This window comes from Magnolia sinica, chromosome 19 (genome assembly GCF_029962835.1).
Source record: "Magnolia sinica isolate HGM2019 chromosome 19, MsV1, whole genome shotgun sequence".
NCBI lineage: Eukaryota > Viridiplantae > Streptophyta > Magnoliopsida > Magnoliales > Magnoliaceae > Magnolia > Magnolia sinica.
The window spans coordinates 26,434,957-26,462,053 of NC_080591.1; the positions used below are offsets into that span (position 1 = coordinate 26,434,957).

General features: G+C 39.2%; 1 protein-coding gene across 1 annotated transcript; it reads left to right on the forward strand.

Moving 5' to 3' along the window:
- The first annotated feature begins 10,526 nt into the window (after nt 1-10,526).
- On the forward strand, nt 10,527-26,407 carry LOC131235058 (uncharacterized). The gene is made up of 11 exons (XM_058232160.1): nt 10,527-10,692; nt 12,303-12,397; nt 15,290-15,347; nt 17,132-17,323; nt 17,638-17,714; nt 18,815-18,897; nt 20,294-20,345; nt 23,195-23,263; nt 23,981-24,067; nt 25,330-25,394; nt 25,878-26,407. Exons 1-11 carry the CDS (start codon nt 10,584-10,586, stop codon nt 25,987-25,989), a joined length of 999 nt encoding a protein of 332 aa, XP_058088143.1. The 5' UTR covers nt 10,527-10,583; the 3' UTR covers nt 25,990-26,407.
- Nucleotides 26,408-27,097: the final 690 nt, after the last annotated feature.

Below are 27,097 nucleotides of genomic sequence, written 5' to 3' on the forward strand. Positions count from 1 at the left end.
TCGAAAGGCGGATAATGAATTTAAGAGAGAAGCATATCATGCGGCCACTGAGGAGGTGTCTAGGAGGACTGAAATATCTGTAAACTGGCAAAACGTCCAAAACCAATTACGATATCATAAGTGAGAGTACAACGATGTGAAGGACATGTTGGCCACAAGTGATTTTGGGTGGGATAGTGAGCATATGGTTGTCACAACCCCAGATGAGGTATGGGAAGAGTACCTCAAGGTAATGGTTGCTCACAATCCCTTACATTGAATTTCATTTGTTACATAAGTTTCTCTCTTTAATTATGTGTACTCTACTATCATCTACTTACCTAATCCTTTCCTTGTATGTAGTCACAACCGAGAGCAGAAAAACTACGTGGGAAGCGGATAGAACGATTGGAAAATTTAACGGCGATTGTAGGTACAGACCATGCAACAGGCTGCTACGCCCAAGGAAGCAGGAACATGGCTACAGCTTCATCTCGTGTTCAACGAGATCTAAATGAAGCATAGACTGACCTGGACGATGACACCGATGCACATATCGATATTTTCGAGGATAATCTCGGGGATTCAACTATAAATTTTCAAGCTTCGAGTGAAAGCCATAGGGAATTTGAAAATTGTTCATTCCACAACACTCCCAGTCAAGGAACCTAATGTGAGAGTAGTCGTGGTGGGAGCACGACAACGAAACGGATGCGTGTTACTCGTCCATGTGACGTTCTTGGGATATCTCTAGATGGGGTGGCGGAGGTAATGCAAAAATTTGGACTTGGTAAAAATGTTGACCGTACTACTAAAGTACTAGATATCCTTAAGGAGGTTCAGGGACTGACAAACCCAGAGTTCATCGAGGTTGGTCAGCTTCTGACCAGGGATGAGAAGCTAGCCTCCTTTTTCGTAAGTCTTCGACCAAAGCGGAGGATCGATTGGTTGAAGAAAACTTTGTCTGATTTCAATAAAAATGTTGGTGAGGGTTCTGCTTGATGGTTGCAACAACATTAATTAGATTTCATTTTGGATAATTTCAATATCAGGATATGTAATAACTATATACACATTCTTCACTTATATTTTTAGTAACTATCTGTTTTTAGGGTTTTTGGATATTTACCACATGCATGATATTCTATCATGTGTGAAACTAATCTACCATTTTTAGTACTATTCACTTTACATGCTTTCATATTATGAATTGTATAACATGCATATTTTTCGTGTCTTGGTTATGTTTATGCGAATGCAGATGGGTTCAAGTAAATATTACGTTGTAGTCAACAGTCATTAACCTGGGATATATGTGTCTTGGGATGAGTCATGGTTGCATGTAAAAGGATATAGTGGTGTCAGACATCAATCCTTCAAATCATTCCAATGTGACTACATGGTGGAATTCTAACCATGCAAGTACGAGCAATGAGTCAATGATCCAGACTTGTGGTGAGGTTGAGTCACCTACATATGCTAGTAAATTGATCCAAGAAATTCCAAGATCCGGGGTGTGCAAGAGTACTCAAACAGATGATACTCCCACAAATGACGGGGGCACGGTGGCTGCATTAGTAGTTGCCGTCTTGGTTACATTCTTTATCTTATATATAATCATTAAGCTGTAGTTTTAATGTTTCAGTACTTATTCTCACTCTGATTTTGGTAGACATCAGATATTTGGTTCCAGTAGGCTTTTTTAATGGAATGTATAACTGCAGGATACGAATACGTTGTAATTATCTCTTGATCTGCCTGTATTTAATAGTACCATGACATTCCAGCTGAATGTAACATGTATTTTAATTTCCTTCATGCATTAACATCTTATAACTGTTGTCCCTTTTCATTCCCATGAGTATGGAGTTCACCGCATTCCATCTTGACACCTGAACACAACTTCCCAAGGGCCAGGTATGATGTGTTCTATTTGTGATCAGATTAATGTATAACTCTATTTCATTCGTGAACGCATTTGTAGGCAAGATTTATCATGAAGGGTAACTAGCGAAGGATCGGAGTATCGTGTCTTACATCGGTATGAATTTCTATTTCCCATTGACATTACAGGTCATCACATTTGGACATCATTCGGACATGTATAAGTAGTAGTCAATCCTGGTAAAAGAATATGCTTTGCGCATATCTAAATGGGTTGATGTACGATGCTTCTCCTTCTCGAGGTATGATTTGCGTTCCAACAAATTTCTTTTATTTGTAGTTGGGTCGCAATTGATTTACTAAGCACTTTAGCCATGAATGCCCTTGTTGTCAACCTCTTTCTACAGAAAGGTCATGCACCAAACAACCACGCAGGCCGTACTCCAACTCCGAAACTTGATTCCATCGGATTGTGTAAGTTCTATAGAAGGCTTGGAACATCTCATTTTATTTTTTTTTCTTACAGATGATTACAATGTGCATGAAAATGAGTTAGGATTTCATCATATTTTGTATTGCTTTTACAGACAAACATTCATGTCTCTGGTTCACGATCCGTAAGGTGCCTCCATCTTTCCGATCCATCACACTTAGAGCTGGACAGAAATGGACCAATCTGGCGGATCCGACCCGATCCGCCCCGAACAGATCCAAACCGAAGGCCATGATTGGCTCGGATCGAGGTGGGCCAGCAAGATTCGGCCGTTAATCGGATCGATTTCGGATCACTGGTCAACCTGGACCGACCCGATCCGAAATCCGATCCGAATGGATCCGATCCGGTCAGATTCGATTCGATCCGCACAATGTTTGTTTACCATTGTTTCCTGTAATGTTGTCCACTTGAGATTGGAATATACCTCTTTTTTTAATACCATCAAATGATTTAGAAAAATAGATGGACAGCATAGATGAAGTAAATATCATGGTGGGGCCCACAGAGCACTGACTTACCATCATTTAAACAGTGTGATGCAGAGTACCCAATCTACTTCTCTCACACATCCCCATGTTCCTCGAGCAGAGCTCCCTAACAGTTAAGGGAAATTGGGGAAAGAAATTCCCACCGTTGAAACTTTCCTGGACCCCACCTTGATGTTTATATGCAATCCAAACCGTTTATAAGGTCATTCCAAATTGGATGAAGTGAAAAAACTAAAAATATAGCCTGATACAGAAATTTTATGGTCGTAAAAATGTATCAACGGTGCTCACTAAATAACAACTGTTTCCTCTCGTGTGGCCCAGTTGAGTGCTTGATACATCTATTTTTTAGACATATCGGTGGGGCCCACCCAGCATCCTTGCGCAGGAACTCCCACAAACATATCGGTGGGGCCCATCCAGCATCCTGCGCAGGAACTCCCTGTGAAAGGCTTTCGTAGGAAATCCGCGTCCAAGGATTGGCTACTCACCAGCCTGTGGGTGCTCTGTGGACCCCACCATGATGTATGTGTTTCATTCATTCCGTTCATCCATTTTATAGATCATTTTAGGGCTCTATATAAAAAAATGATAGGAATATAATCTCAGGTGGACCACACCACAGGAAAACAATAATGATTGGATATCCACCATTATAATCCTCCTAAGGCCCACTGTACTGTTTATTTGAAATCTAATCTGTTGATTAGGTCATAAGGACTCAGATGAAGGGAAACAACAAATATCAGCTTGATCAAAAACTTTTATAACCTCCAAAACATTTTTAATGGTCAACGTTCATTCAACACTATTTCCTATAATGTGGTCCACTTGAGATTTCGATATAACTCTTTTTTTTTTAATAACATAAAATGATCTATAAAAATAGATGGAGGGCATGGATGAAACACATACATCATGGTGGGGTCCACAGAGCAACGACCGGTGGCAAGAGAGTAGCCAGTCCGTTTCGTGACGCGTCTGGCATCCTCGTGATCCGGGCGCTCCTCGAGCTCCGAGTTGTACGAACGGTTTAAAGGAGATCAAAGTTATATGGGCCCCACAGTGATGTATTTATTATATCTACACCACTCATATATTTTTATAGATCATTATAGAGCATTTTTCAAAAAATGAATAATATCCAAAGATCATCTGGACCACACCACAAATATCAGCAAAGAATGATTTTCAATTGTTAAACCATTCGTGTGGTCCACTTGATAGTTAGATCTGTCTTATTTTTCGTCTCAAGCCTTGAGACGAGCTTGCCAAATGGATGAACGGTTTGGATATAACACCTACCCCATGATCAGATCCGCTAATGTGGATACACAATTCAAATTCATCCTGTGCAGACCGTGCTTGCGTGAAAAGCAAGTAAATAGTTTCGTGAAGAGCAAGTAATTTTAAAAGTTAAATAAAAACATATACACGGAGATTAAAAGTTCTTTCAGAGCCATGTGGGGCCCACCTTGATGTATATATTTCATCTAAGCCGTTAATTCATTTTGAAATATTATTTTAGTTATTAAGCACAAAAAGAAAATATATTAAAGGTTAACTTAGACCACATCATATGAAATAATTTGATTTAATTCATACTGTTCAAATTGTACCTAATCCGATCCGGCTCAGTTTTCTTGACCGAGGCGGACTCGGTTTGGGTAAGGTCAACCAGGCATCGGGTCTGTCCGAATCAGGTGACCCAGATCCAGTCTTGGATCGGATCGAGTTCGGGTCTAACCATGAGAAATTCGGATCTGATCGAGTTATACCTGATCCGATCTGATCAGGACCGATGCCTAGCTCTAATCACACTACATAGACATTGTGGTCCTCATGTAGAGGAGATTGGAGGAACATGACAGAAGAACCGAAGATATTTGGGTGATTTTAAAAAATGAGGTTTTCTGTTTGTTGCATGTAACTAAATTGTTAACTGTGGCTTATGTCATGTCTTTCAGTGATAGCGTCTATATAATGAATGTAGTATATTCCCTGGTTTTGGACACATGTTAACCAGTATTGTCAAGGTTGTGATCCACCCAATGTAGCCAATGACGGTTGGTCGGTGTGGTGGACCCGACCATGATGTATAGCTTCCATCCATGCTATCATTATTTTATTTTATATTTTTAAAAAAAAATTAGATGGTTTCATGGTACGAGACCAATCTATGAAAATTTCAGATTCTGAAGTGGACCACGTATCAGGAAACCAACTCAGAACAGTGTTGGTGGTTACAACTCTTTAAGTGGGCCACATAAATCGGTTTTGATCTTCCTTAGTTGATTAGTTGATTTATGTGAATCTTGGCCTTTAGGCTTGATCAATATGTTGGATATCAAATTAGCGGTGACAGTGGGCTAGATGTTGAATTGACGTGTGTCTCTCCATGTATAATCTTCTTTCCTAAACTCAGGCCCACTGCGAACCTGATGGGCTTATCCACGCCCTCCATCCGTTTTTCTAGCTAGTTTGAGGCATTGCGTATTAAACTTGAAGCATTCGAAAACGTAGATGTATTAACCTGTACTAGACTGTACTAAATGGGAATAATGATTCCCACCATTGATTTCTTCGTAAGACCCACACATGAGATTTATTTGTCATCCTAAGTTTTCCTAAGTTCTCGAAGACGTAGATGAAGGGAAAAAAAACCAATATCAGTTTGATAAAAAAATGTGGGTACCCTAGAAAACATACTCCACACAGGAGTTCAATTGATAAGATTTCCTGTGGTGTGGTCCACTTGATCTTTGGGTGTGCTACAAGTTTTAATTAAGCGCATATTTGTATCTACTAAAATGGATGGACGGTGCTGATTGGACACAAATGCCACCGTTGGTCCCACATATCAGCCGTACGGTGGGTAAAGTTAGAGGGAGAGGCGTCCGCAGTCAATATGCAGTGGAATCCCATCGAGTAACCTACTTAATCTTTGGGTGTACTATTAGTTTGAATTAAGCACATATTTGTATATACTAAAATGGATGGACGGTGCTGATTGAACACAAATGCCACCGTTGGTCCCACGTATCAGCCGTACAGTGGGTAAAGTTAGATGGAGAGGTGTCCGCCATCGATACGCAGTAGAATCCCATCGAGTAACCAAACAATGGCTCTTTCGAAAACTCATGCGACGGTTGCAATCCCATAAAACCCAAACAGTACCTGGCGGCGCATGGTATACAGATTTACACCACAATCCACCGATAATATTACGGGCGTTATAAATGCATGGGATGGTCGTAATTCCATCCCACACGTAATCCGCTGTAACTCACGCGCCCAAACACGGCCTTAGTTTAAAGAGCTCGAGCTAATGCCACAATCTGTCGCGCTACAAGGTTATTATGACCCACAGAATCTCACAAGGCTATTATGGCAAGGTAAACCCCACAAAATCTCGTAAGTCTTCCAGCCTTTTTGTTTGTCCCATCTCCACGCTCCTTTTCACATATGTCGCGACTGACACTTGCACGCGTGCATCGATCTGTGGGGCCCACTTTTGTTGAGATCATAGTTATCGGAAGCGTTCACCCTCTGCATTATTTTGAAAGGGCTATTTGATGGCATAGCTAAACGGAAAGAATTGATCCTGACAGTTGATTGTGGAGTTGGATGTCAGCCATTCGTGGTTTTCTTAGTGGTCCATATTCAACGTATGTGACCCATACGGATGATCAGCCGTTCAGATTAAGTTTCTTACTATGAATATTTACCATACACGTGTCATGTACCGTAAATCCGAAAAGTCCAAATGAGACCCACGGGGATACCCCGGTTGACCACCTGCTACCTTTTTGGTACCAATGCTGTCCCAAAAAATAAGCAGATCCAAATCTTAAGTGAACCACATGACAAGAAATAATCCTTCAAAAGATTTATATAACCCATTGTAATGTTCATTTGTCATGGAACCCGTTCAAAAGTTCAACTAGACCCGGATGAAAGTAAAAATAAATATAAGCTTAATATGAAACTTTTTTCGACAAAAAGCTTATAATGGCCATTCCCAAATGTTTCCACCTAAGATCCCTGCTGAGTTTTGAAATTACATTTTAAGATAAGGTGAAAAATATATGGATAACGTGAAATATATAATATATTAGGCCCCCATGAGAAGATAAGGTATTAAGTCTTTAAAATCTACTCTGAGTTAGAGGATTTATTATCTAAGTAAACCCAATGTCTACCTTAATTAAGTAATTAGACTTATTTTTTAAAACTTTGAATAACTTTTTGACAGAAGGCAAAATGAGTTATGGATGAAAATGCCCTTGCTTTATTTTCCGGTCCTTTCTTTTTATTTTTAAAAAAAATATATTTATAAATAAAATATTAGTAATTATCTTTGGGATCTTCTTTTCTTCTCCTTTAGAAAATAAAAAGAATGAAAATAAAAAATTTTAAGTAAATAAAATAATTTATCCTTTTTTTTATTCTTCAGGTTTTTCTTCTTCTTTATTTTTTTTTTTGAAAAAAGGTAAATAAATTAAAAAATTAACTCATAAAAAACGTTCTTAATCTTTTTAAAGAAAAATGAGGATGAAAATAAAAATTTTAATAAGTAAAATAATTTATCTTCTTCTTTTCATTGTTCTTCTTTTTCTTCTACATCTTTTTTGAAAAAAGGATAAATAAACAAATTAATTAATAAAAAAATTAATCTTCTTAAATAAAAATAAAAAATAAAAGGATAATAAAAATAACATTATCAAATAAATAAAACAACTTATATTTTTCTCTTCATGCTTTTTTTTACCTTTTAAAAAATGATAAATAAATAAAAAATTAACTATGCTAATTTACTATTAATATATTACGCCGTGAGGGTTAAGGTTAACCCTTGATACACCACAGGGTTATCATTCAATGTGATTCGGTGTTGGTACATTTGTTGATGAAGGGAAAAAAACCACTACCAGATTGATAAAAAAATGTGGGTACCCTAGAAAACGTACTCCACACATGAGTTCAATTGGTACTGTATCCTGTGGTGTGGTCCACTTGATCTTTGCATGTGCTACAAGTTTGTCCCTTCTCTGCACTCCTTTTCACATATGTCGCGACTTAGGCTTGCATGCGTGCGCATTGCTCTGTAGGGCCCACTTTTGTTGAGATCATGGTTATCGGAAGCGTTCACCCTCTGCATTATTTTGAACGGGCTATTTGATGGAATAGCAAAACGGAAAGAATTGATCCTGACAGTTGATTGTGGAGTTGGATGTCAGCCATTCGTGGTTTTCTCAGTGGTCTATATTCAACGTATGTAACCCATACGGATGATCAGCCGTTCACATTAAGTTTCTTATTATGAATCTTTACCATACACGTGTCATGTACCATAAATCCTAAAAGTCCAAATAATGAGACCCACGTGGATATCCCGGTTGACCACCTTGCAATGGGAGTGGTTATGGTGTTAGCCGATGGCTGCTATATCCTTACCATGCAGCCCACCTGATGATGTGGTGTATATCCACCCTACATCCGACATGGATGCTGTCTCAAAAATTAAGCAAATCCAAATCTCAAGTGCACCACACCACAGGAAATAATCCTTCAAAAGATTTATATGGCCCACTGTAATGTTTATTTGTCATGGAATATGCGACCTATTTTTGCGATGGGACCGGTGGCTGCAATATCCTTACCATGCGGCCCACCTGATGATGTGGTGTATATTGACCTTGCATCTATTTTTTTGGCATGGATGCTGTCCCAAAAATTAAGCAGATCCAAATCTCAAGTGGACCACACCACAGGAAATAATCCTTCAAAAGATCTATATGGCCCAGTATAATGTTTATTTGCCATGGAATTTGCAAGGTATTTTTGCAATGGTACGAGGTGGCTGCAATATCCTTACGATGCGGCCCACCTAATGATGTGGTGCATATCCACCCTACATCTATTTTTTCGGCGTGGATGCTGCCCCAAAAATTAAGCAGATCCAAATCTCAAGTGGACCACACCATAGGAATATAATCCTTCAAAAGATTTATATGGCCTACTGTAATGTTTATTTGCCATGGAGCCTGTTGAAAAGTTCAACCAGACCTGGATAAAAGTAAAAATAAATATAAGCTTAATATGAAACTCTTTTCAACAAAATACTTATAATAATCGTTCCCAAATGTTTCCACCTAAGATCTGATCTACTGAGTTTTGAAATTACATTTTAAAATAAGGTGAAAAATATATGGAACACGTGTAATATATACTACATTCATTTAAGTGGGCCCCCATGATAAGATAAGGTATTAAGTCTTTAAAATCTACTCTGAGTTAGAGGATTTAATATCTAAGTAAACCCAATGTCTACCTTAATTAAGTAATTAGATTTTTTTTAAAACTTTGAATCACTTTTTGACAAAAGGCAAAATAAGTTACGGATGAAAATGCCCTTGCTTTATTTTCCGGTCCTTTCTTTTTATTCTTAAAAAAAATATATTTATACAAAAATATTAGTAATTATCTTCGGGATCTTCTTTTCTTCTCCTTTAGAAAAAAAAAAAAGAGTGAAAATAAAAAAATTTAAATAAAAAAATAATTTATCCTTTTTTTTATTCTTCAGGTTTTTTTTCTTCTTTATTTTTTATTTTTGAAAAAAGGTAAATAAATTAAAAAAGTAACTCATAAAAAACGTTCTTAATCTTTTTAGAGAAAGATGAGGATGAAAATAAAAAATTTAATAAGTAAAATAATTTATCCTCTTCTTTTCATCGTTCTTCTTTTCCTTCTACATCTTTTTTGAAAAAAGGATAAATAAACAAATTAAATTAATAAAAAAATTAATCTTCTTAAATAAAAAATAAAAAATAAAAGGATAATAAAAAAACATTATCAAATAAATAAAACAACTTATATATTTCTCTTCATGCTTTTTTTTTTCCTTTTAAAAAATGATAAATAAATAAAAAATTAACTAATGCTGATTTACTATTAGTACATTATGCCGTGGGGGTTAAGGTTAACCCTTGATACACCACAGGGTTGTCAGTCACTGTGATTCGACGTTGGTACATTTGTGGCTGCTTTTGGTACCTTTCTTATTTTTTCTTAAATTTTATTTTTATTTTATTTAAGAAAATTAAGAGTTTTTTTGTTTATTAATTAATTTTTAATTTATTCGTTACTTGTTTTGAAAAAAAATGATTAAGAAGGAAAAAAGGAAAAATAAACAAAGATGATAAATTATTTTATTTATTTGATATTTTTATTTTTATTCTTTTTTATGTTTTAAAGAAGAATAAAATATTGAATAGATATTTTTTCTGATTTATTTGTTTTTTTTTTTTAAAAGAACAATAATGAGAAAAAGAAGTAAGGTATTTTCGTTCATAGCTTTTCCAAAAGTTGGTAGAGATAATATAAATAATTTAAAACGCTACTCAGTTAATTAAGATAATAAACCTTCGCTTGGATGCTAGCATCTATTTTTATATTGTTTTATTAATTTTTTAATAAATATTTTAATATTTTATTTTGAGGGAAGATCTTCCCCATAACTTTCGCGAGAAAAACAAGAAAATATGAAAAAATCGCGAGAAATGGCTGAGAATGAGATTTGTCACTTTGCACGCTACTCTCCGGTTGTTGAGGAAGATAAAAAAATCAACTGTCACTCCCCCCCCTCTCTCTGCCCTATAAATGACCACGTGCTTCTCTCCTGCAACCAGCTACTTCACTCTCTCTCTCTCTCTCTCTCTCTCTCTCTCTCTGCGATGGAGCGGAGCAAGGTTCGTCGCGTGGTATTGCTCCTGCTACTCGGCCAGCTCATGTCTCTCTTCCTCGCAGCCACCAGCTTCACCTCCTCTCTCATTGCCAGCTTCGGTACCCAATAACTCCGTTTCGTTTTAACAGTTTCCGTTTACTCTTTTTAGGGTTATCTTCGCGTCTCGTTCTGTGCAAATCCACCCCCCCTCGTTTTTGCTAGATGCGCCCCTTTTTTCTACTTCTGGTACAAGAATCCTCCGATCGAAGGTAGACAAACAGGGCTGCATGCAGCAAAACACATGAAACTCCGGCCGAGGATATCGAAAATATCCTCGAGCATTGAGTATGCACGTGTAGACCACACGTATCGGCGATCGAGGCTGTTGATTGGGTGGGCCTCAGCATGGATAGACCGTGTCACGAGGTTCTCCTGGATTGGAAGCTTGTAGTGGTTGGGTAGTTGGTTTTTCTCGACTGGCTACTTTCTGGCCACTGATGGAAGGATTAGGATTGTTGGATCAGGTGGATTTTTGAGGGAATGCCACATCCACGGTGGGGCCCATCGGACCAACGGTCTGGATTTCTGATCCACAGTCCCCACCTTTCCAACTCAGGGTTCAAAGATGCTGAGCAGAACCTGGCCGTACAATTCCTCTGGTTGAATTGGGGACATTGTATGGGATACTTTACCCCATGTTATGAACTAACTGTACACTTGGTTTCTTGATTTGGATAAGTGGGGCCCATGGTTCAGCGATCCAGACCGTTGGCCTGTTGCCAGCTAACATGGATGGGCCATGCCCTGAAAATCTCCTAAATGGGAAGTTTCGACTTACTAAATTTGTGGCCTGCAAATAAACGGTTAAGAAGAGAAATACATAGGAATCCACATTCATCCGAAAAAAGGGCCCCAGATTGGTGGCTAGGATCTTCCACTCAGGGAGATATCTGCGGCGTCCTCCATCCATTATAGGGCCCAACAGACCGACGTTCTACATCACAGAACCATGGGCCCCAGCTCCAACTTGAAATCCTGGAGTATACTGCAGCATGTTCTCTGGTTGAGCATCTTACAATACCCTACTAAAAAGAATGGCATGGCACAATAACTTGGCAGGTGGGGCTCACCTTCTTGTGATCTGTACTGTTCATCTGGAGGGTCCCATCACTGATGGTCAAGAGCCAGGATTTAATTTTTTTCTACTGGATTATCTTAACCATCTGATTGGTGGCAGCAAATGGACAGATATAGCGGGTAGTCCACATTCAGTGGTAAATGATCCACTAATCATATGGCCAGGACTTTTCAGTACACATTCAGAGCAAACTCAGCACAGCAACTGATAGGTGGGGCCTATCTTTTTGTGATCCAAAATGTTCGTATTTTGGATCGCATCATTTGATGGGCACTGGCAAAATAATGCATGCTCCACTGATCAATTGCTAACCGTCGATCAGTTAGATGATCAGCAAATGATTCGGCTAAATGTTCACATATAACCAGAGAGTCCCACCAACGTTATGGTCAGGATTATCAGATGAGGAGGTTTTTACTACACGGCCCATCCATAATGAGGCCAACCATATGAATGGTGCACTCTAGAGTGTCAATTACCAAAAGGTGGGCCCCACCTGCCAAGCATCTAATGGAAAATATATTTTCCACTGTTATTGTTTTTGAATTTCAATTTTGTGAATTATGAACCGTTAGATGAATCTGTTTATAGGTGTGAACACACCGCTTACTCAGTCTCTCTTCACCTATCTGTTGTTGGCTCTAGTATTTGGTAGCATCCTTCTGTATCGACGGCAAAAGCTCCAGGTAATTGCCATCAGCACTCATCAGAAGTTTAAGCTTGATGTTCAAAGTAAATTGAATTCACTCTGTAGTCTTGAAAAAGAAATTGTTTTCCACATATGCAGTGTTTTCTGCCGTTTGTGAAAACTAGGTCTGTCAACAGGTCGGGTCGGGTTGGGTCCCATAGAAGATACACCCAGGCTAGCCGGGTTCAAGTCTTGGAGGTTTTGCGTCTGAGTCTCTCTCTTGACTTGAATCCGATTGGGTCTAGGTACCTGTCAGGTAGTTGGTTTGGGTCAAATAAGAGTTTATATGGTGGGGCCCACTTTTTTGGATGGCTTTAGATCACATGCATGTGCCACTTTGACACATGTGGTGTGTGAATGGGCTCCCTCACATGGCTATGGCTTGGAAACCTTATTCCCCTACATAGAAACCTTACTCCCTCATAGGCAAGTGCTTGGTAGAGCACTAGAAGTTATAGTGCTCCTAGTTGCATTGGGAGACGTAGACAGTCCAATCTATGGGTGTCAATGGGCTGGGTTAGGGTCAGCCAATCTCTGTCCAAGCCCGGCTTACATTGTTTAATATAGGCCCATACCTGGCCGGAGCCGCTTGGGGGGGGGGGGGGGGGTGTGGGAGGGATTGCTGAGCCTGGCCCTTGGGCCTGATACCCCAGCCCAAGGTGGGCCATGACCAAAAGCCCAAAAGCCAGACGAGCCAGGCTGACCTATTGACAACCCTAGTCCAATCCATCGATCTAGACAGTTCATTAGGTCCAATGCACGTTTCATGGTCTACCTTGCAAACGTCACGCTGATGTGGCAAACATTAAACCATTTGATCAAGATCATTTACACAAAAATAGGTTTAAGAAACAATTTGATCCATCTATTTGTTAGGGACCATTCTGGATTCCTTATGATTCTAAAGAATCACTTTTGTAAGGCAAAAGTAACCATCCCATCCATGTCTTGGAAAGAAGATGGCTATAAAAAAAAAAGGCCACATCAAGAATGGATTGGATCACCCGATCAGTCTGATGTTGGCACATTAAACGGTTAGATCGTTTGATTGTACTGTCCAAGTGAATCGATGCAACTAGGAGCACTATAACTTGAGCACTCTTTAATATATACCGTATCACCATTAGAATTCACTGGACCTGATCTTGATCCAAACTGACCTGATTTTTAACCAGGTCCTAGCTGATGAACCTGACCCAAACTGGCTGTACTCGAATTTAACTGGGTCCCAAAAGTTGAGATCCAAACCTGACCAACTTGATGGGTCCAAAAAATTGGACCCGGACCCATTAGAATCAGGTTGGATCCATTGGGTAACTGCAGGTCGGGTGCCCATTGACACCCCTAGCGAAAGCAAAAAAACATTTGTGGAATGCATTTCCATGGTTTTCCTCAAAAGGGGCAATTTCTATTTCCTTTTAATTAAATTTAAAAAAAAAAAAAAAAAAACTATGAGATGGAAATTTCCATATTTTTTGAGAGAGAGCTCTCACTTTTTTTTACCATTAACCTATCTACATTTTCATGGAAATCCTAATAATGTTTATTCCGAAATTTATTCCGAAATAATGTTTTGCTTTCCAAATCCTCTTTTTGATTCCACCAATCCAACAAAGAAGAATTCTAAACTGCTCAGGTTCGCTCAGGTTATATGTCACAATTTGGGTTTTCAGTTTGAACAAGAGCCAGCCCATCTTTTGGTTGTTTAACTGTTGATGTGATGTGTCTTACCATGGATGGCCCATGTACCCAGATGCCAGATCTGAAAATCCTAGCTATATCAGATCTGGCCTTGCTTTCGGTTGAATGGGAATGGTTGCTGATTCTACTCTTTCTTAACCATTCGTTTGTTGGTCACCAATCCAAGGGTTAGGATTACTCCAATCCCAGGTGTTCTTGGTACATGGGCATTCATGGTCTAACCATCATATCTATTGTTTGGATCCATGGTATTCAAAATTGGTTAACGGTAACGGTCGTAACCATTACGCATTACGGGACTATAATGGCTGTTACAGAAAAAAGAGCCATAATGGCCCCAGCCCCATAACGGTCCAGGAACTCCTTTTTTTTTTTTCAATAAAAAAAGGTCGTAATGGCTGTTATGGTCTGTATTGTAACGGTAATGGCGGTGGCCACCGTTACAGTTATGGAACACCTTGTTTGGATTCCTTAACTGCAGGCCCCACAATGGTATTGTACAACATTTTCGGCCTTAGGATTCTATATTGCTTGACCACATTTTTGTCAATCAAGATCAAGATTACAAAGTCATTTAATCAGGAGTGGAAAGAACTTTCCGGTCATTCATTCAGTGAGCCACTCTATGGTTTAAAGATAGAAGAACTAGATGATTCACTATGTTACAAATTGAGGAAGCAAGTGGAATTGATTTTGGTTGCTGAAGATGGATTAAAAATTTTTCTCATTCTCTCTTTTTGAAATTTAGGATCTGATGTAGTTTGATTTTGGTGGACTATATGCTTCCATTATAGAGCTCATTTTGCTACTTGGAATAACACTGCTCAACAATACTGGCAGTTGCAATGAAATGCTTGCTTTATCTTATGTTTATAAGAAAATTAGGTCCGCATTTGGATGCCCAAGTGATTTATTTTGCAAATGGTCAGTTTAAACAGGAAGACACAGCCCAATCGCATTGATATTTGGTATTCAAAAATGATGAAGAGCCCTCAAATTTTGATCGTGTTCCTTCTGAATCCAACTTGAAAGTGATGTAATGAAAATTTGGATCCGTTTCCCTCGATACAAAATTCTGAATGTAGAGGGGACTTACAATTTCATCATTTCCACTTTATTAGACTAATTATTTCAACCCAATTGGAGAGTACATCCAAACACACCCCCATTTTTTGTGTGCCTTTTGCAGGTTCCTTGGTATTGGTATATTGTCTTGGGCTGTATCGATGTTCAAGGGAATTATCTTGGTAGGTGGCGGGTGGGTTCCCTTTTCCTATTTTCTCCCTGTTCTAGACTTGTGTTTTCCTTTTAAGCAACACAGAGACGAAGGATTCTTGCTGAATTGGAAGTTTTATTTCAATGGTGATCTAAACTTGGTAAATGTTAACTCAAGGTGTTTTGGTTGCACCAAATATTGTGATATTTCATTATTAATCAGTCTAATCTGGTGCAAAATATCATGATATTTCATGAAATTTGGTGCAACCAAACACACCCCTAATGATGCATTCTCTGAATGGAAATCATGGATCTCTTTGGATAGTGTTGTCAATCAATGTGGGTTGGCAACTAAAAGAAGAGAGATTTAGGTGTGTGATCAAGTGCTTAAATAATTCCATGTTAGATGAATGTAGAATGCCATGCTTTCCTTACACGTAATGCCATGGTTGGTTATCTGCACTGTTGATATGATGGTCCTGACATGGATAAGGGATGCCCCATGATCCTTCTATATTGGATGTCCCCATCCATCCAATCTTTGGCCTTTTTCCAGGAACACTATCGTAGCCATTCTTAAGACTATTCCTAGGCCACTGGTAGAATGATTGAGATCTCCCAATCTGAATGATTTTCCAGGACATCCCCCATCCAAGGTTGGGCCCATTAGATCATCGGACACTATTCACGTCTTGATGCATCAGGACCCGATAAATCCTCTTACATCTAAAGGGAATGTGTGAAGAAAGAACTAAGGGCATTAGTAATGCTAAGACAATTACTCTACCAACTTAACCACATAAAGTGAATGGGCTAGACTTCTACGGGTTTTTTTTTTCTTCTTTTTTCTTTTTAAAATTTTGAGAGAACTGAATTTCATTGAAGAGCATGCCAAAAAGCACAAAACAATACAACCTGACTCTACAACTCAAAAAAAGAGGAGAAACTGGCTAGAATTTTACGATACTTCTCCACTATTTAAAAAATGGAGGTGGTTCTTAAAACATACACATGGCACAGTTGTAGCCTTGTAGGGCAGTTCAGACTGGCCAAACTGTGGAACCAATTGCAGATGGACCATAGCACAAAAAATATACCGAGAATATGATAGTAACCATGTGATTTTTTTATTGGAGTTTGGAACACTCAACGCTTTACTTTTAACTGTCCATTTTATAGCCATCAAATGGGCAGTTTGGATTGAGTGATCAGTGTTCTCTTTAGAGTATGCTCCATCCACAATGCCATGCACTATGGATGGTCTAGATGTACGTATATGAGTGCTACATGTGAAGAGGATGAGTCACCACCATTTTCAAAATGGTGAACTATCATAGGATTCTAGCCCAAAGTGAAAAATTGAGATCATTGAGTAATAGAAAGTAAATGACTGAAATTTGATCTCGTAGAATCTTAAAACAACTTGTAGACATTATCTCTGGACAAAAGAAAATTGTTATCAAGATCCATGAGGGTAAAAGAAAAAAGGAAAAATAAATGGTGATCTAAGAAAAAACAAAGGGATGCAATCAAGTATCAACACAATTATGGTCTTGTCAATCATGAAAGGTGATGGTGTCCTTAGCAGTACAGTTTCGATCTAACCATTCATTTTTCATGTTTCACTCCACATTTTCTTTGATTCGTGCTTCTAGAAACCATAATTAATAGTTGTATTTGAATTATTGTTCGCTGTTTCTGTTGTATTGTCATCCGTTCATCATTTGTCAATATTACACACATATTCATGTCCTTACGTAGCCTTTTATGGTATTCTGGGATTATGAACCAACGGATGGATATTGTAATGCAGTCATCAAGGCATACCAATTCTCATCAATTACTAGTGTGACGCTGCTGGACTGCTGGACCATACCGTGGGTCATAATTCTCACATGGATATTCATAGGAACCCGATATTCGCTGTGGCAACTTTTGGGCGTGGTCATTTCTGTGGTGGGCCTTGGTTTGGTGCTTCTCTCAGATGCAGGGGTTTCTGGTGGAGGTAACTCTATTTTTTGGAATAAATTCATGACAATGGTTTTCAATTTCTACAAAATGCATTCTTTAGTAATTCTGCAAGTATTTATTTCGATCTTGACTACTGGCATTCAATATTGTGATACATTCTGTATTTGCACTATTCAATGCTTGTAATTTTCATCCTTCAAAAAAAATAAAAAAGCTCGTAATTTTCTTTTCTATGTATGTGTTAATGCCAGATTGGCAGTAGAACCAGAGAGGAGATTTTTAGATTTGACTCTGGATCACCACTCTCAATTGGAACAAATATCAATTCTTTCAGTTGTCTTCCAGCAGGTGGGAAGAAACCTGTTCTGGGCGATGTACTTGTTATTGCAGGGACATTTTTTTATGCATTTAGCAATGTTGGAGAGGTCAGTGAACCCTAATTTACCATTTCCTTTTATTTTAAATGATATGAGCCCCTACTTTTCAGAGCATGTAGTTGTTTGGGAGAGACATTAGCAACTAGTTTTGGGAACAATATAACTGGAGCACAGCACACCATTTTCCTTATGTAGTGCCACTGCATTGGGATTGAATGCTTGGCATAACCATCAATAACCTGGATTCTTCATCAGGTGGGTCCCGCCGTGGATGGACCACTTTTAGCAAATCACATGGATTGGATGATCCTACCCATTCAATTGTGGATCTTTTCCCATTCATTGCCTGCCGTTGCCAATATTCTTTTGTACTGTTCATTTGTATACGAATCGGACAGTGAAACCATGCCATCAATAGCATTTTTCACTGTGGGCCTTGATCAGTAGGACCCACTTGACGAATGATCTGGATCATGGATTGTTCTACGAGTTGAAGTACAGAGAACCAACTATGGAAGTTAGCGTGCTGAGCTTTAATTAGATTTAAACCTACATGTAATAGATGTTTGTTCAGGCTCTTCTGTCATCCATCCAGACTGGATGGTGCTTGATGATTTGGATACCTATTCGGGGTTTTAATGGCAATGCAATCTCAAAGCGACTAACTTGCATGCAGGCATTTAGATAGCTATGTTAGAAGTTTATTGTTCTGTGTGTTACTGTCTCGTCTAATCCCCTGATGCTACTGATGCAAATATTGCCATTTTGGTTGTTTTACATCCATATTCCACACACATTGAGCTATACATTGGATAAAAGAAACCTTAATTAACAGTGTTATTCTTGTATATTATCAGTATTTATGTAGTTCCAACATAACATGAGATACATTTTTCTGTCTTATGCATTTTTTTAAAACACAAAAATAGCAATACATTTTTCTATATCATTATGTGTTTGTATGCATGCAATTACGCGACGTGTTTTCCAGCATCCCTCATGTCTGGCGTGGTGACACCTTGCGTCCAAGTTTCATAGATTTTAGACCTTCCACAAGGAATAATATGCAGTGTTTATAGGTTCCTATTTCCTAAGAACCACCTCAGATATGTCAGTGCACTTATTCCTTTTTTCCACTTTAAATGCAGGAATACTGTGTTAAGAAGAAAGATCGCGTTGAAGTGGTTGCAATGCTTGGTGTTTCTGGAGTGCTATTTAGCGTCATTGAAATGTATCCTTTTAACATACAAGGAAACTATATTTGAGGGTTGTTCTTGTGTCAATGTGTTGTTAATATTACATGTTTGCAATGCGCTTATCATACACCAATTCCTCAAAATAGGTACTATATGTTTATCATAACATGTCATATAAAATTTGTACTCAACATTTATGACATAATCGTCTCATATCTGGGTTGCCATAGCTCTGTCAGTCTACAGCTTCAACTAATAACAGGCCACCTAGTGCTAAGGCTTCAGGAAAGGATGATATGAAATTTCACACAAGGTCTGAAAATGTTACATAAAAACCAACAAGAAAGATGATATAAAATGTTTATCCATGATTAGATTTAAATTATTGCGTGAATATTTTGAAAAGGTAGAAACAGACAGACATGCATATATATACTTACAAATATGCATAGCACACAATTAGATATGTTAACAGCAGTAAATGGGGGATTGTGGCATGCCGCCACCCAAATCTGATGGCATTATGATGGCAGTTGGCCAATCTTTTTGTGATCATTAACCCTCTAAAGTTATTACTTGAATTTAATTGCTGTTTTTTGTGCACGTGCATGCGTGAGCTTTGCTAAGCCCACACACGTGTGCAATAAACCTCATGTACATGCCACAAATGTGCCTGATGGCATGATAGGTCCAAGGTCCAAAATTCAAAACGGCACCACTTTTTTGATCCCCTAGTCCAAGATTCAGGTTGATCCACTGGTCAGTGTGTGTGTGAGCTTCGCTAAGCCCACATGCGTGTGCAATAAACCTCATGTACACACCACAAATGTGCCTGATGGCATGATAGGTCCAAGGTCCAGATTTCAAAACGGCACCACTATATTCATGCCCTGGCCCAGGAATCAGGTTGATCCACTGTTCAGGTGGGCTACAGTTTTGCGAGGCTTTGAAAATTTTGGCTGAAGTTTTCTAAGGCATCCACCTGTTTCCAATGTTGGGACCCACCAGATTTTATTTTTGGGTAAACACGTACAACGTCAGACCAACTTGATTGATGGATTAGATCTCTAATGTATGTGCCACCCTGTCATGTGTTGGCCTGTACATGAGCACTTAGCGAAGCTCTATATATATAATGGTTCAGCTTTTCTAAAAATTTAAAGACCAAAATTCTCCTTTGCTTCGGTCAGTCATAAATTAAAGTTTTGATTCTTAGCCCCGTCAAGTTGCAAAAGATAATGAGGTTGTTTGGGTCATGCCAGCTGTATACAAACCTATGAATATGAATGACGATTTGTTAAAGAAGAACCACATTGCACAACATTTTAATCATAATATGGCAACAGTTTAAAATTTCTGTTTTTTCTCCATTTTTTATTGAAAGAGAAGTGGGCAAACTAGAACTACTCTCATTCCATAACATTCCTCTAGATTCCTATTTGAGAGAAAGGAGCTCGAGTCGGTCAAGTGGTCTGCAACAATTGTAAGTAATCTACTCCTAACATTTGATTGATGCATTGCACACTTTAGCTCTTAGTTCATATGTCTTTGTAAGTTGAAGTATTTTTCACCTTCTTTCACGGGGACAATGTTTTTCTATATGATCTCCTCATGGTCATCTTTTGAAAAGAAAAAATGATAGTTTCTTCCTGTTCAAACACAAACTGAAAATATGCTGATGCATGCAATTTTCTCTGAAAAACTGTTAGTGCAATTTGTTGCAATTTAAGGAATCGTATGTTTCTCAACCAAGGATCTGTGTAGCATCCTTTGGTCCGTTCTGTACAAGTGGATCTGGAACCCGTGTTTAGGTGATTCAGACTGTTGATCTGATGGGCCCCAATGTGGATGTGCATGACCCAATTTTCTCTCAAATTGGAAGATCCTATCGTCCAATCTTCTCTCTTTTACCATGAATGTGGACCCTTTGCTGAAAAACATTAATTTTGATGTCACCAATCATAGCTCAAGATTGTCCCATCAGGAATTTATTGGGGATGGTCCATCCATGGTGGAGCTCACCAATCAAAGTTTGGTTCATTCCAAATTGCAAACTATTCTATTGGTGACTGGTGAGCCCCACCATGGATGGGCCTCGATTGAAAAAAATTCACATACAGGATAACCCAACCCATCTGACCAGTGACCTTTTCTCGATGAATGTGGACTGTCACCTGTATTAATTTTAAAATGCATTTGTGGGCAACTGATTAGACAGTTGAGATTTTCCAATTAGTGAGGTACAAGCATGATCACGGGACTGAGTACCATTTGTGCCTGGCACATGATAGTGCTGCACCCCTGTGCAAGATTTAGGTTGTATTGAAGAGGCAATTTGCAGCACCCGTGCCCACAGAGAACAAGTACAGGACCTCAGCCACTCACTAGCAGGATCATGCCATATCACAAAACTCAGGCTGGCCCACTATCAGGTTGGCCGCTCATCATGATAAGAGTGGGCAGTTAAAAAATATAGAGCAACAGTCTATATTCAACGCCCCACCTGTTAAGTATATTGGCAGGATTTTTTAGGGCGGCAATGGGTCAAGTAGCCCACCCGACCTGGCTTTGGTTCTGGTTTGGACCTACTAGCTTAAGCCCATGGGCCAGGCTTGGCCCTTGTATACATGGCCCGTTCAACTTTTTGGTTGGGCTTGGGCTCAAGTCATTTTAGCCCAACCCAGCCTGACTCAACCCAACTTTACATATGCATGTGTTATATCCTACAAAGATGCCATTTCACTCCTCAGTTAGGCAACCCATCCGTCATGAATGTAGACTGTTGGTTTCATTCTTTCAAAAATATCTATTTCTTTGTGCACATGTGGCCCATTTGATCAATGGATAGATTAGGAAGATTCAAGTGGGAAATAGGGATTTTATCAATTTTTTGGGCCAGGACGTGTCGGGCCCAGGCCAAGAAACTTTTTTCAGGCTTGGTCTTGGTCCTGTTATGCTTGGCCCATACTGGGCTCAGGCCTTGGGTTTTTAAGTGTCGGTCAGCCGGAGCCTAGCCGGACCTGGCCCATTACCACCCCTTATGATTTCTCAGCAAGGACATGTTCACAAGGGATAATTTGATGAGTGCCCAGATCATAATGTGCCATGAATCACCTCTTCGATCTTTCCTCGTGCAAACTGCATCACCCTTTCTCCATGAAATTATTGAAAGTTAGACAACATATCCTTATTGCAATTGTAAAACCCCTAATTAAACCTGAACAACTAGAGAAAAACTGTAGGCCAGCACTACTAATGACGAAACACAGTCATGTTTGAAGGAAGCTGATAGTTTAAATACCTATGATTTTCAGACATCACTTCTTTTGTTTGCATCGTCACTATAAAATGCTAGTTGTGCTTGTGCGTGCAAATGCCAATCTATTTAAAATGTTCTCATTTCAATAGAGTTTGGATAAAGGATACATAAAAGTTTATCCAAAGTCCTTAATTTTACTTTATCTCATGTAGGTTATGTTTGGACACATCTTTGAAATGTATTTCACTAGCTGGTTCAGTAAAGTTCCCAAGTGTTCATAATGAGGAAATAGGTGTTGACATGTAGGTACCTTCTTTTCAAGTCCAACCTAAAAGTTGAAAGTAACATAGTTGCAATTTGGAGCATAACTACTCAATATTAAAACTATGGAAGGCATGGTGTGCTGTAACGGCAGTTATGGGGCCATAAAGTTCATTATGTAAAGGTAACGATGGCAACTGTTAGATGTTACAGGGTTGTCATGGCCATAACAGTCGTCATGGAAAAATGTCCTGTAACGGCTGTTACAGCCCCCGTAACAGCCCGTTCCCTTCCCCCCCCCCCCCCTAGACGCTATAACACCATGTAACGGTCCATTGTGGGGCTGATACAGGTTTTTCAGAGTTTTATTTTTTTAAAAAAGGACAAAAAAAAAAGAAAAAAAAAGGAAGCCTGTATTGTAAAAGTAACGGTGGTGACTGTTATAGCCACCATTACCACTACGGAATAACTTGATGGAAAGTAATCGCAATATGGTCATTTCCACTGTATTGAACTGTGTTGGAGAGAACTAAATGCTCTATAATTTATTTTTGCTTCTTTGTGACACCATACTATTTTTCGTAATAATATGGTTAGGGAGGTGATTAGCTCCTGAACTATCAACTTTCCCCAAATTCCCTTCTCATGCTCTTGTCCAGTGACAAACTAATTATTACAGTTCAATTCAATAGTGCATCCAAATGAAATTTGATGTTTGATGTAGATGCCTTTATTTTGCATTGCCTGGATTGAGATCATTAGTTTTAGTTTATTTCATCCACTTGTTCTTTGTTTTGTTTTTCTGTTTTCAGATATGTCTTTTCATGGCCTTTGCAATGTCAACGTTTCTGTTCTACACTACGCTTCCTTTCCTTCTAAAGGTTGGTTTTCTTCTTCGACACAAACAGTAAGTTGAAACAGTATTCTCTTTGATGTGAAAGTAAAGAGGCTTGGAATTTCAAATCCGAACTTGGAAGTTTTGAACTCTGCTCTAATTCAAATGAAACTACAATCATACTACGCAATGTAGCAACTATTTTGGAGGGGAAGGAAAAATAAAAAGAGGGATTATAGGATCCCTACCCTGAGGATATGTTCAATATTCCCGGGCTTTTGGTTAGTAACAAGTGGGACCCATCATTACACCCTGATCCATAGATCAAGTGGTAGACTGAGTGAAAGATACCTCGTTTCAACACTGAGGTCTTGGTATCGATCCCTAGTGGGGGTGGCTAACAGTGAAGTGTGAACTGACAGTGGGGTGTACTAACAAGCTAACCAAAAAAAAAAAAAGTGGGACCCATCATTCAATAATCCAAACCATTGGTCTGCTGACCCCCACCGTGGATGGACACTGCAAAACATCTCATCATATGACAATATTAGCCTTTCAACTATCGACCTGCAAATGGATGGTTAAGATTATAAATGAAACAACGATCCATGTTCCAAGTTCTAATGAGAGGAATGGATGGACGATCCTCTCGCTATCATATATGACTGTCAACCTTAGAACAGCTAAAGCAGAATCTCTCATCAATGACAGCTCTCCCTTTTTTGTTTGAACGCAAGAGTTTATGATCATTTTGCATGTACAGATGAGTGGGGCCGCATTATTCAATCTCTCACTTCTCACGTCCGACATGTGGGCAGTTGTCATTCGCATCTTTTTTTACCGGCAGCAGGTATCTTCTTTTTCTTCTTGTTCTTCTTTATTTTTAAGTACGATCCTAAATTACACCTGATGTTCAAAAAACGACTTGACCCGATATCCAGCAGGGTTGGGTCTTTTCAAAATCCGGGTCTGGTCTACACGAAGACTCGGCTCAGGATTTAGGAGGAAGTGTCCTGATCTAAATCAAAATATCTGAGTTACAAGTGCTCAATCTCTGTACACATGGCACACATGCATGGCATGTGGACCATTCCTATGTTGGTGGGCCCATGGTTGATTAGTACCCCAAACATACACTGGTTCAGTCATCCTAGCCACTAATTGGATGACTTTTTAGGATTCGGGCGGTTGGGAGAAAATGTCCAATCGATGGTCAACATTTAACAGGCTAAAGTCTTCCATTCGGTAGCTAGGACCATCGGAGAGGTGTGATTTTGGGTGCACTGCCCATCCAAAGTTGGGCCCAACGGATGAATCACCTAAGACTCGCATTGTGCGCCACATGTACAGAGATTGAGTGATTGATAACTAATATGTTTTTTTTTTTTTCAGGATCCTTCCTCCATATTTAAGTTACAAATTAGCATATGAATGTAATGAAACTGAGAGAGAGAGAGAGAGAGAGAGAGAGAGAGAGAGAGAGAGAGGGAAAGAGTGAATTATTGTATATGACATTCAATTGGTTTAGGATACTCAGTTGGCTCCTATAGTTTGAGAACTTGAAAACTCGACTTGACTCAATATTCAGCCATGTTGAGTTGACTCAACTTGAATCAACTAGATATTTGATAATTAAACTAAGATGTGTTTGAGTTATATAGGTATTCGGCATAATATGAGTATAAAAATGGCGTATTCCCTTAAAAACGTGGTGCATAGTAAGACGGTAGTGTGGTACGAATTCAACGTTTTGGTAATGTGTTTGACCTCCATCTCTCTCATTCCTTCTTTTATTTAAAATGCCAACCAAATTGGCGACTGACTCTATTCAATTCTCATCGAGTCGACCAAGTTCACGAGCTGACTCAATGACCTCAACGTTGAATAAAAGAAGGAATGAGAGAGCAGAGAAACACTTTCCTATTGACCCGGCTCAAAATCTTGTTGAGTTGAGTTGACTCAGCCAAGTTTCGAGTCGAGTCACCGAGTTTTAGAACTATTACTTGACTTGGAATTGATTGAGTTTGGTTGATTGACTAGATGAGCTATAGTGATTAGGACTGAGATCTTTCTGTTTTATTCCCTTTTGACCATGTTGATGACTCACTGCAGGTTGATTGGTTATACTATCTTTCTTTCGTTACAGTTGCTCTTGGACTAATCATCTATTCACTATCGTATGTTCTACATGCAAAGCCCTCCTCTTTCAACTACATAACATACATACCATGTCAATGGATGCATGCATATACACATGAAATGATCACATACAACCATTCTACCACCAGCACACATGCCCATGACAATGTTTCATGTGAGTATGACATCTGATCCATGCGAAGGATGCGCCTCACCGTTAAGATCGCTTGGTGCAAAATTCAGGCTGGTCGACTCAACAGGCAATCACATGGTGCAAAAACAATGGACTGTCTAAATAAGACCCACCAGTGGTCTGATTGAACATACACGTGCAGCCCACATGATGAGCGGACCGATCTGGGTTGTCAGTGTATGTTCTTTGTGTCGGGGCATACCTTTTGCAACATGCTGGCCCACATGCTAGGCTGGATGGTAACTTACCGTTCACTACCATGGTGTATGTGATCATTCTTCCATATATAAACCACCAACTTATCTGGGTCTCTGAATTTTTGTACTAGCGAGCCACGGTCCGTTCTGGCAATGGCACCCACCGATGAAGAAGTGAGTATCCAGTATCAACCACTCAATGAAGAGAATGCAGATTCTAGAAATGAGGTCTTGGCTAACTGAAGAGGAAGGTAAGCCATTGGAATTCAGACGTTGAAGATACTAATCTAGATTTATTTTGGGAGCCCGAACCTTCGTGGACAGCTTCAAGTCACATTAGTGAGAGAACCAACTGTTCAAAACGAGTACCCAGATGCTTCCTTTCAGCCAGAAGTCAGACCTTGAGCTAATATTTGGTTTCGGTACAAATGCTGGTGATCTGAACTCTGCTGCGGTTCGTGAGCTTTGAGGTTCGTAGAAATTAGTCTACCACGATTGGAAATTTACTACGGGAAGGAACTGTGATAATAAATGTTATACTGTGGGATGGTTACCATGGAAATTATTTGAAACATGAGCGTCACTTAGCAATATCTGCTATTTGTTGTCACTTTCCCCAACCCTCAAAAAAATGAAAGTAGGCTATTTCCTTGGTTTATAATCTGACTTTGGAATCATATGGGTCGGCCATGGAAATGAATAGTTTGTTGTGGACGTTGTGGTGTATATGTGGGCCCATGATTGGTGATCCGGACTGTTGAACACTTGGCCCCTCACATAGGAAGATCCAGACTGTTATTGTCAATTTTGCCTCCTGCTAAGGGGTAAAAAAGACGGCTGCATGGTGCAGGAGCATTATAGATGGGGGTCCATGGTTTTGCAATCTAGTGTTGAATTGATGGACCCAACCGTGCATGGAAGCACCAAAAATCTCCCATTAGAAGATCCTAGCTCCTCAATCAGTGGCCTACAAATAGACGTCCATGTCCAATGGAAAATAGGCTAAAGAACAAACGGTAGGAATCTCCCAATTAGGTGGGGATTTGTCCATGGGTCCCTGCTTATGCCTCAGTGATAGATTCACAAAAGGTTTAACATAGGTCATGTATTCGTGTACCCGTTGTGGTGTATGTGGGTGTGGGGATGGGTGTTAAAAAGAAAAAGAAAAAAAGAAGTGGGGATTTGTTATATATATATATAGAGAGAGAGAGAGAGAAAGAGAGAGAGAGTAGACTTCATCCAATCTGAATTCGAACTGAGTCGAGTTTAGGTCACCTAGTAACTCCTCACTGGACCCAAAATCTAACTCAGACACGGGACAACTTGACTTGGCATATTCGACTTGTTCGAC

Excerpts from the sequence above, each read along its gene's own strand:
- LOC131235058 (XM_058232160.1), top strand. The coding sequence starts at position 10,584 with ATGGAGCGGAGCAAGGTTCGTCGCGTGGTATTGCTCCTGCTACTCGGC. Across the intron at positions 24,068-25,329 it reads TCTTTTTTTACCGGCAGCAG|GTTGATTGGTTATACTATCT; the intron begins GTATCTTCTTTT and ends GACTCACTGCAG. Across the intron at positions 25,395-25,877 it reads CTAATCATCTATTCACTATC|CGAGCCACGGTCCGTTCTGG; the intron begins GTATGTTCTACA and ends TTTTTGTACTAG.